This window comes from Balaenoptera borealis (genome assembly GCF_965194805.1).
Source record: "Balaenoptera borealis genome assembly, chromosome: 11".
Lineage (NCBI taxonomy): Eukaryota > Metazoa > Chordata > Mammalia > Artiodactyla > Balaenopteridae > Balaenoptera > Balaenoptera borealis.
The window spans coordinates 93,293,962-93,304,791 of record NC_138868.1 but is presented as its reverse complement, the minus strand read 5'-3'; the positions used below and the strand labels follow the sequence as shown (position 1 = coordinate 93,304,791).

Sequence of the window (10,830 nt, the reverse complement as noted above, 5' to 3'; positions counted from 1 at the left end):
TATATACTGCTTAATCTCCATAGCATTTATTCCTGGCGAACCTACCAGAGAATGTACATGGGTTTCTGTTCTCCCTTCCAACTGGAAGATAGGCTGCACAGACTCAGGAATTTTGCCATTATTAAACCTGGTTGAGGCCCAGTAGAACTCTAGGGCCAGCCAGAACTGGGCACAATTGTCACTCTTGTGATTTGATATTTTAGTGGGTTAGCTCAGAGCCAAGCCAGTTATTAAAGAGGATCTTTTCTGCTATTTTAAGCAACATGGTACATTTGAGGTCAACTTAAATTTTCAATAATTACAGAGCAGGTATGAACTCTTCCTTTGTTTCTCTAGACACATGGACCTGGATGCCAAATCTGTCCTCTCTGGGTGTAAAGGGAATATATGAAGTTGACTGGCCTAAGTCTCAGTTGAATAAAAAGATGCCCCAAAAGACATTTCAACATTTTTGAAAAGTACAGTCATTAAGTGTGGTTCCTTATCACACATCAGGGATTCTCTAGCCTCCAGTGTGGTCAGAGTGGTGAGAGGACAGAGAGACATATAGAGAAGCCAGGGTGAGTCACCCCATCTCTCCCTCCTCTGGACCTTAGTTCCTCCTGATTGTCACTCGTTACACTGAAAACAGATTTCAGGAGTCAGCACATGCAGCCATAATGTGTGCCTAATTCCACATCCCAGTCACTGGGACACAAAATTTTGGTGTCTTAAGTCTGGCTCACACATCACCACTCACATATGTCAGTTCTTCCTCTACAGCTGAGTCAGTGAGTAAAGACACATAAACAGAAGCAGATTAATATGAACAAGGTTTTATTGACATATATATATGTACATAAAGCTGGGAAAGAGAAGGGCCCATTGAGGCAAATGCATAGGGGGAGGGGAAGCATCTGAAAACAGCAGTGGGCATCCTGCCAGTTCCAAGTCTAGGGAAAACTGGCCAGGAGCTTGGGTCCGCCAAGTTAACAGGCAAGCCAGGGATGGCACAGTGGATGATACAGCCAGCTCTCTTCCATTCTCCTAACTGGAACTTCTCAAGTCTGGTGTAGTTCTGAAGTGAGCTCATATGCTCCTCACCCTCCAACACACACACACACACACACACACACACACACACACTCTTGCACACCGCTGAGGTGTGGTCCTCCGGCTTGCTGTAGGAAGAGAGGAGGTTAAGTTTCACTTCAAGGGGCTGAGCCGCTTTCCAGTGAGGCAAAGTCCATTCATGGTGACACACAGTTTGCAGAATAAGATCTGCTCTTCATTTGTTGAGTTTCTTCATAGAAGAAAGGAATTCGCTGGTGGCTCCTATGAAGCCCTGGGCAGGTTATGCAGCTGCCAGACTCCTATGAGCACAGGCACAGCTGCCGTGACCAGGGGCCTGCAAACACAATGCTGGCTCGTCTAAGTCAGAGGGGCGTCCTGACTCGGGGACCCCAGTGTTCTTCCTGAGAGTGGAGGTTCCTCTCTAAATATGGATGCTGCTATCCCCCATGGCACCACCTGGGTTTTGACCGGGCGGGTGGGCAGGTGCTTTGTATGAATGTGGCACCAGAAGTGTATCCAGTCACAGCAGGTGTGGTGCTGTCCCCCATGCCGCCCCCCCCACCGGTTCTCAGCACAGATGGGTTCCAAGTCTGATGGCAGTTATTGACACAGGGCCTCCCAGCACCGGTGAGATGTTGTGCCCTCCATCCGCACTACCTGTGTGTTGGCCAGGTGGGTCCCAGTTGTAAGCGGGAATACCAGGTCCTCCAGTCATGGGCATGATGTTGTTCCCTCCTAGATGGCCACCACCTGGATTGTGGGCAGGCGGGCGCCTTGTGTTTGGAAATAAGGCAGAACTAGAAGTGTGTTGAAACCCACGGGTGGTAAGCACACTTGCAACTCCAACAGATGTGGTGTGCTCTGATGGAAGGTGGAAACTGACATGTCCCTTGACACAGATTTCTTCTCCTTGGTGATGGAACTTTTAAAAGTAGATTTTCTACGTCCAGATGGGCCCTGTGTGCAGTGACGGAAAGTGGGAACCCTAGGGCCTCCCATCGTGGGGATGGTGTTGTTCCCTGCCATCACCGTACCACCTGTATTCAGCCCAGGTAGGCCCCAGGTATTTGGATTTAAGGTGGAATCAGGTATGTTCCCAAATGCTGGGATGGTTCCTGCCCCTCCTAGTGCAGCAGCCTTGCCGTGGTCAGGTAGATGGCAGGTTGTCTGGCCCGAAGTAGGAACAGAAGCGGTGCTGGGTGCCCCACTTAGTCCTGCCCCGAAGTTAAGTGGTCTGGATGCCTGTGAGTGAGTGAGGCCTGGGGCTGACACACCGACCCCAAGGCTCCCACCGGCCGTAGGGGCTGCAGGTCCCCTGAACAGTGGGCCCGGTGTGGTGTCGGCAAAGAGCGAGCTACTGTCCCCAGTACTGGGCATCCTGGTGGCAAGTCCGAAGCCAGTAGCAACGGACACAGCCCTGGGGAGAATGCCTGGGTTGTCGCCAAAGGCCGGCTGCATGTTGCTGGTGGTGGCGAATAGGGAAGCTGGCAAAGCTGACGGCATGATGCTGACTCGCGGTGGATAGGCTGCAGGAGCGACTAGGACTTTATCTTGTGCTGAGGCTGCTGGGTTTCCCAATAGAAAATTATCGTTAGGCCTCTGCCCATCGTTGGCCCCCAATGTGGCCTGAGACGGGAGACCTGGGTCTAAGGAAGCTTGAAGTGTTGGTCTATCTGTTGGCCGGCGTTGCAGGTAAATGAGTCGAGGCATGGGCTGAGGCATTGCTACCACTGGGTGGTGTGTTCCCAGAACTAGGAACAGCCCTGTGAAATGTCTATTGGTTCTGCCTGGAGACAGGGGCAGACTGGAAAATGACAGCCTGGGAAGGAGGTGTGGTGTCCATAGGTACAGTGTCAGAGCTGCTGCCTGCTGAAGCATTGGTGACGGCCGAAGCCGTAACTGGGGGGCTGGGGAAAACAGGAGCCGAATGGAAAATGACAGCCTGGGAAGGAGGTGTAGTGTCCATAGGTACAGTGTCAGAGCTGCTGCCTGCTGAAGCACTGGTGATGGCCGAAGCCGTAAATGAGGGGCTGGGGAAAACAGGAGCCGAATGGAAAATGACAGCCTGGGAAGGAGGTGTGGTGTCCATAGGTACAGTGTCAGAGCTGCTGCCTGATGAAGCACCAGTGACGGCCGAAGTCTTAAATGGGGGACTGGGGAAAACAGGAGCCGAATGGAAAATGACAGCCTGGGAAGGAGGTGTGGTGTCCATAGGTTTGGTGTCAGAGCTGCTGCCTGCTGAAGCACCAATGACGGCCGAAGCCGTAAATGGGGGTCTGGGGAAGACAGGAGCCGAAGCTGTAAATGGGGGGCTGGGGAAAACAGGACCTGAAGCCATAAATGGGGGGCTGGGGAAAACAGGAGCCGAAGCTGTAAATGGGGGGCTGGGGAAAACAGGACCTGAAGCCATAAATGGGGGGCTGGGGAAAACAGGAGCTGAAGCCGTAAATGGGCGGCTGGAGAAAACAGGAGCACCAGGGAGAGAGGCCCTCTGCTGCCCATCAGAGGTCCCAAATATGGGCTGAGGGTTGGTTTGGGGGCCAAAGGGATGGTTAAAAATTGGGGTGGCGCAGGGGACCATTGGCACAGGTGGGGTGATGGACACTGGTACCCCTGCAGGGTGCCTCTGCTCCACCCTGAAACCTGGGGGAGACCTAACAATGACAGCTTGGGAAGGGGCAGTAGTGTCCGTGTAGACACTAGGCTGCAAGGTCAAACTTCCAGATGCCGTGACCATGCTGGTGGAAGGGATTGCCACAGAAGTCATGGGCTGCCCAGTTACAATAGGGGGATTGATGGTAGGGACTGGAAGAGGGGTAGGTAAGTATAAAGGAGGGGTAGAATCTACACAGATGGGTGTTGGGGGTTCTTTTTCATGGGACGGTGGCTGGACCTTCCTTATATTCTTGGGGATCTTTTTCCAGCGACACTGAATGTTCTTCTCCAAGGTGCCTGGGTTTTTGGCAGCAGCTAAGCACAGAAGCTTAGGAGGAGGGGGCAGCTCACCTCGATCCCATGTCAGTGCCTCGTTCCCCGACGGGGGCGACCTCAGCCTTGGCAGCGGCAGAAAAAGCGGCAGGGGAATCTTCCGCTTCCAGGGCCTACTGCTGGTAGATAGCAGGGAAGAGGAGCTTCTTGTTGGGATGCGTGAAGACTCTTCACGCTGCAGCTCCTTCCCAGACATCGGTGAGCCTGGTGATTTGGGCCGGTGGTCTTCACCCAGCACTTTTTTTGTTGGCTTCTCCAGCAGCAGGGAGCAGCATGCGGTTGGGGCAGAGGACACCATGGCATGGGATGGGACCTTCACCTCCCTCTTCTCACCTCCTTCCCAGGCTGTCATTTTCCATTCTGCCCCTGTTTTCCCCAGCCCCCGTCTCCTCAGTGGGAGGTGACTGGATGGTACCAGCTTCCTGATGTTGACTCCCTGCTCAGGGCAGATGGCAGGCGCTGGAGCAGAAGGGTGGTCCCGGTCAGATGTGGCAGCCTCCCAGGAAGGCAAAACCAGCGGGTGACAGCCCACCGGGGCCCCACGGCGGGGCGGGCGGTGGGGCCGGCGGCGGTGGCGGAGCCAAGTACGAAATTTGCATAGTAAATTGCCCATGTAGGACCGGTTGTGCGCCAAGCGATCCGAGAACAGAGTGAAACTGGGAGAGCTTCTCCTTAGCTTCACCTCCTCTCAAGGTCTAGCACGCACTGGACACTGGATGGCTCAGCCTGGCGCTTGTGACATGTCCATTGTACCCGTCACAGAGAAAGGGTGGGCGGGGAAGGGGGTGGGGCGGGGGGCGCATGCAAGCCCAGCCCGTGGAGAAACCCCGGCCCAAGGGCAAAGGGCGGGGCCCCAGAGCCCGACCCCTTCTGGACTTTCTAGTGGCTGGGACTTCTCGCTGTGGGTGCCAGGTGTTTGGCACCGTATGGGCCACCATGCGGAGACTGTTGGGGACTGTGGAAGCCTTCTCCTGCAGAGCTCACCCTGCCTGGGCACCGGCTCTGCAGGCCCCTCAGCCCTGCGTATGTATCGGCCAGCCCTTCCCCCACAAGGGGCCCAGGGGCCAGAGCCTGTTCAGAGCTGAGTGCAGGAGGCACCCAGAGCTTGCCAGGCTGTGGCCAGCCTCCTCCAGGGACCTCCCCCGCTTCTCTGCGAGGCCTGATGACGGGAGCACCTTCTCCAGGGCTGCTCAGCTGCCAGCATCACCAGGAGCCAGGTGGCGAAGGTTTCTGAGCAGGGGATGCAGAGCCCTGACCCGACTGGGTGCTGCACCCCACGATGTCCCTTCCTGGCAGATAGGTTCTTTCTTCACTTCTTTTTCAAAATTTGGTAAAACAACATTTAAACCTTCGACTGTTCTTCAGGTTATACAGATGGTAGTGGCTTAGCTAGGATTCGAAGCAAGGCTGTGTGATTCCAGAGCTCGTGCTCTGGACTGTGGTGCCTCCTTATCATATATGCTTCATGTGTTACTTTTTTTTTTTTTTTTCTTGTGGCCCTTATGGTACTTAGCCCTAAGTGCCATACGTGTGATGAACACATACACTGCCCTGTAGGAGGTCTTCTTTTGTTCAACGCATGAATTGCTCATCCACCACACTGGGTTCTAGTCTCAGAAGATACAGGTCAGGGAGCACCAGTTGTCAGCATAGCAGCACCCCACATTTCTAATTGAGGCTTGCAGCCCAGATTTTCCCTTTGGTCTAGTTTGAAGGATCCAGATATGTAAAGCTTATATTCTAGATAAATCATGGGCTATCCGGAAAGAAATTCACCAGTAAGTTATTCCAGTTTCTCTGGCCTTCCTGGAGTATATCCAGTAAGGCATCTCATTCATGTCTGGAAAGCAAATATATCATTTATTGCAACTTCATCGTGGAGCGACGTATTGGTTTAAAGTATGATCAACACAATTTGGTCATTGTGAGTATGCCAGCTGGGTCCACTGTTTACTACACATATGTAACTCTAGCGATTCTTATGCCCAAGAGAGGAGACATACTCTTGGGTGTCTAGGGCAAGGGAAACATGTGTTGTTATTCAGGAGCTGGAAGCTTCAGCATGACAGGAAAGAATTGAAAAATCCTGGTCTACACATCACTTTACCTTGTTTGAAACTTGTTTCTTTGGCTTCATTGGAGTGTTTTCTCTCTCCTGGGGCTGACATTGTGTGTTCTGTATCACGCATGTGACATGTAGAAGTTTCAGAACCCAGAGTCATATAGATGAGTAAAAATTTATTTATATATTTTAGTTTAAAATCTATTGAAAATAACACTGGGCATAATTCATATATTCCAAAATTAGTTTGACCCTCTGCCCATGAGATTCTTTTTATGATATGTGACAGCTAATTTGGACTTCCATCCCCAATAAACTTTGAGGTTTGAGGACACAAAAGGTTTTGCTCAGACCTAAATTCTGTCTGAAAAAAAGGGGTAAATATTATAAGCCCTTTCTAACCTCTCCAGGAGCAGAAATGATTTACAGCTGTGGCATTGAACCATAATTCCTTGATCTCATTTGAGAAGAGTTCAGTAAGAAACAATGTCCTGATTTTTGTTTGTTTTGTTTGTTCCCTGTTTTCTTGTCTTGCTTACCAACAATCCATTGTAATTCATGAGTTTGTATGGCAGCAGGCTGAGTGTTCCCTGGAGCTCATTAAATGAACTTTTGTTCCTAAAATGATTTTTGTCTCCTTGTTTTCAGCCCCTCTTCTTTCCTCTGCCCTTGACTATAACCAGAGCTCAGCAAAAGCTGACTGGCTTTGTGCAGACCCTACTTAGGGTAGTCTTTTCTTAATGATTTTATTCATGGCTCCTCCATTTCATTGTTTGCCTTCTCGAAATGTGTTGAAATCTTTCTGTGGTTGATGACTTCCACAATGTCTTGGCTTTTATTGGTTGCTTAATTTTGGTGTTTCTACAGTTTTATTTAAATATGGTTTCAGGAGGAACAGAAAGTAAAGGTTTCCTAGTCTGCCATCTTGAGCTGAAAATCCCTGTTGATTTTAGCATCCAGTGTTCCCATCGGAAAACACCCAACCTTGGCATTAATAGATGTAACACTCAAGATTTCAGCTTTTCTTGAGCAATCACTAAGGATTTAATATGTGGTCATTTCTAATAGGAAAATAATAACTATCTCATGGAGTTGATTTGAGGATTAAATTAGATAATGAACATGAAAATGCTTTGTAAGGTTTAAAAATCTATAAAAATGTTTTGTGTTATTATTTGATTTGTTGCTATTTCAACTTTAGCTGACAGTTGTTTATGACCTTGCTTATGTGAGAAAATGCCTTCTGGTTTATTGTGTTGAAAGCCAGAATATATTTTTCAATAGCTGAATGGAAATGGCATCATTTGTGAAGGTTAAGGGTGAAGGCATAAATGTTTCTTGACACCTGTCACTTTACAATGTTTTCAGGAACTAATTGACTCATGTATTCCTCTTCCAAATTTTGCTGAGGACCTCCTACCAGCCAGATGCCTTCCATCAGGTGTTGGAAAGCATTTTCTGGATTTTAAATGTCTTAGGCTTTGTGGGCCATATACAGTTTCTGTAGCTTCTCCTCCCCTTTTTTCTTCAACAACCTTTCGAAACGTGAGAACCATTATTAGCTCACAGTCACACAGATCCAGGCTGAGCGCCTGATTTGATTTGTGGCCAGTATTTGCCGATCCCGGCTCTGCGTCCTCACTGAGGAGGAGGCGCATTTTTGAGTAAATCACTTCTTTGAATCAACTGTTGGTCTTCTGGGGCTTGTCCTTATTCTCCTACAGTCTCTAATCAACATGGCATCCAGAGAGATCCTATTAAAACAGGTCAGATCATGTCACCCAAGTCTCTTCAATGGCTTCTTCACAGGAAAAGCAAAGTCCTCAAAGTGCCTCCACAGCCCTAGAAATCTGGGCCTCTGTTTCCTCTCTGACTGTTTCCTTCTCCTCTCCACTTTGCTCCCTCTGTTTTCCACACACTGACATCCTTTCTGCTCCTTGGATACTCCAAACCCACTCTTGCCTCATTGCCCTTCCATCTGACTGTTCCCTATGCTTGTACTATTCACTTCCCAGATATGCACCTTGCTCCCTCTCACAACCTTAAGTTCCCTCTTAAATTTTATCTTCCCCAGAAAGCCCTCATTGATCACTTACTTTCAGATCGCAGCCTCCTCCTACCAGCTAACAATCTCCATCTCCCTTCCCTGCTTGCTGTTTTTTTCCAGCACTTAGCTGATATACTAGTTATTCTACCCATTTATTTAATTTTTATTTACATATTTAAACTTATGATTTTATATTTGCTTCTTTACTTTTGTCTCTCCCCTCAGCTCGAGAGAGGCTATATTCATCTGTGTTGATCACTGCTGTGTTTCCTGAACATGCCTATAAAACATACTGAAGAAGGGTGCCTGAAATTTGGTAAGGGATCAATCAATTTTCTTGGCTGAATGAAGAAATATGTTCCTAAATTAATGAACAAATCTCTGGGGTTTCTGAATTAAGGACTAATGGGAAGAGGAAGGCAAAGGGTTGGGACAGGGTACTGCAAGAAGTAGTATTTGGAGTACTCTGATAGCTATCCTAATAGATACGATTTTGTTCATTTAAGTAGTTTTAATGAGAGAGCTGGGAACTAGGGACACACAGCATCAAGAGTTTTATAATGCATTCTGTAGAGTTCTTTTTAAGTGTGTACAAATATCATTGAAAATATATGCATGCATATACACCTCTGTTACTTTATTTAGTGCTTTACAAGAGCCCCTCAGTGAAGGGGTAGTAGCAACTATCAGTATCCTTCCTTTATGATGAGCTTAATTTATTCAAAGTTACATCATAATTTATTGGTAACTGAGAAACTAGACTTAGTTATTGAGTAGACCCTCCCTAGAAACCTATGACATTAATAAAACCAACAAAAATTTGTTCAGTTTCCAATGATACACACACTACAGACTCAATTATGGGCCATCCATTTTAATGAAGGGCAGAAGTGATTTAACAAATACAGAGCAAACAGAATATTAAGTTTTGTCCTCCATTAATATTAGTAACGGGTAAAGTAGGCTCCAGCGCCTTCAAGATAGCTTGAGACCATTATCTCTGTGTCATGGGCAGGGGGATGTTCAGCCAGGATGTCTTTCTCTGTCACTGAGAAAAATTTCCATAATATATAATGATACTTACTGAAACAGATATGGGGCCTTTGGGTAATTAGGAATCCGTTAGCATATTTTTCCGGAAGCCTTGACTACAAAATGAAGATAGCAGATTTGGACACTTTCAGCTATGAAGAAGTTGTTTGGGTATTCATCTTTATGCCAAATGAAATAAGCTTATTTCATCTCTGCAGCTTCCCATATACCATTTTCCAACCTCTGTTTTGTGTTTGGAAAGACTTTTAGAAATTAAAAATCAAGTTAAAAAGTGAGTGACAACTTAAATGGTATATGGAATATTTTGCTGACTTACAGGAGCATGCAGAATTAAATATGACCCAGTTGAAATGTTAATTTTATTTTAATATGTATGTTGGGGTGGAGTCTTCAAGGTGCCAGAAAACAAGAATTCACCCATCCTGTTTGGAACTGCAGCACACACACACCTTCAGTTACCAGTTCTGTTCATTCCACAGGATCATCTTGAGAATACATACTGTTTTTTATGTACCTGGTATATATCTCAATTAGTTTGAAGAATTTCCCAGATACCTGTTAATATGTAGTTCTCCAATTCCAATCTTGCCACGTCCTGTACCAGTGACACAGCACATAGGAATTTTATTTCTCTTTCTTTCTCTGGGTTGTTCAGAACCCAATGAAAGAACAATGGAATGGCATCAAAGAGATCAGGGTTCTTGACCCAGATTTACCATAAAATAATTGTGTCCTCTTGGGAAAATTATAGTTATTCTAGGCCCCTTTCCTTTTCTTTACTTTGACAGAGCTGCACTAGATGACCCCAAATAACATTGCACTCTTTCAGTCGTAGCTTAGATGTGATTGGTTTTCTGAAACAAATGAAGACAATGACACATGAAGCTGTGCAACATCTCTGTCACTATGTTTTCTTAGAGTTGCCTCCATTTTACAGATGATGAGATGGCTGAGCACAGAAGTAGATGTTTTGACCAGAAGTTCCAGAGTAAATGGAACTAAACCACAAGTTTCCTTCTTTTCTGAAGCTCACTTAGCCAAAACATAGGCTGCTGAATATTAAGCTGTAAAGCGTATTATCAGTATAGTTTAAAAGAAGCTGTTCTTCTAGGATTTCCAATTAATAGCAAGAGGTTTTGAAATTCTTCAAAGATCATCTAATTTTGTGAGATTTACAGCTCTATTTTCCTGTCAAGCAAGTTGTATTAGTGCCAGATAATCATGTGAGCTTCTGGATGCTTCTCTGAACCTCTTGAAGTTTTCTTCTTGCTATCTGAAATTCATGCCAGATAAGCCTTTTTCTAGAGTGTATGTACAGACTTGTGTATTTTTATATAGGAAAGCGATGCAGTGAGTCAGGACGGGGGTTAAGCCCTCATTCTCAGACTGTCATTGAGCTCCTGGTGAAATACAATCATCATTTCCTAAGAATCGAAAAGCAGTTATCTCTAGTTTTTAATCCCATTAACTATTTATACATTTACGTATGATACATGTACTTATTGTACCTACTAGGTGTGTTCTCTTTGGGACGTACAAAGCTCTTTGAGACATAGGTTGTTCATTTTTTTGTTTTCCCACAAATACTGTGACCTTTTGAGCAGGAAGGTCTATATTTTACTAACAT

At 46.6% G+C, this 10,830-nt stretch overlaps 1 protein-coding gene across 7 annotated transcripts in view; it reads left to right on the top strand.

Annotated features, from left to right (window-relative positions):
• The window catches only part of LOC309606447 (uncharacterized protein), a 37,112-nt gene continuing 26,282 nt past the window's right edge, over positions 1-10,830 (top strand). For 6 of the 7 annotated variants that reach the window (XM_082343572.1, XM_082343574.1, XM_082343578.1 and 3 more), the window contains exons 1-2: positions 1-4,625; positions 8,376-8,466. In XM_082343572.1, the coding sequence (XP_082199698.1) occupies positions 2,865-3,578 (714 nt within the window). In that variant the 5' untranslated portion in view covers positions 1-2,864 and the 3' untranslated portion in view covers positions 3,579-4,625; positions 8,376-8,466. The remainder of the gene's footprint in view (positions 4,626-8,375; positions 8,467-10,830) is intronic. The other variant, XM_082343573.1, reaches the window with a different exon arrangement.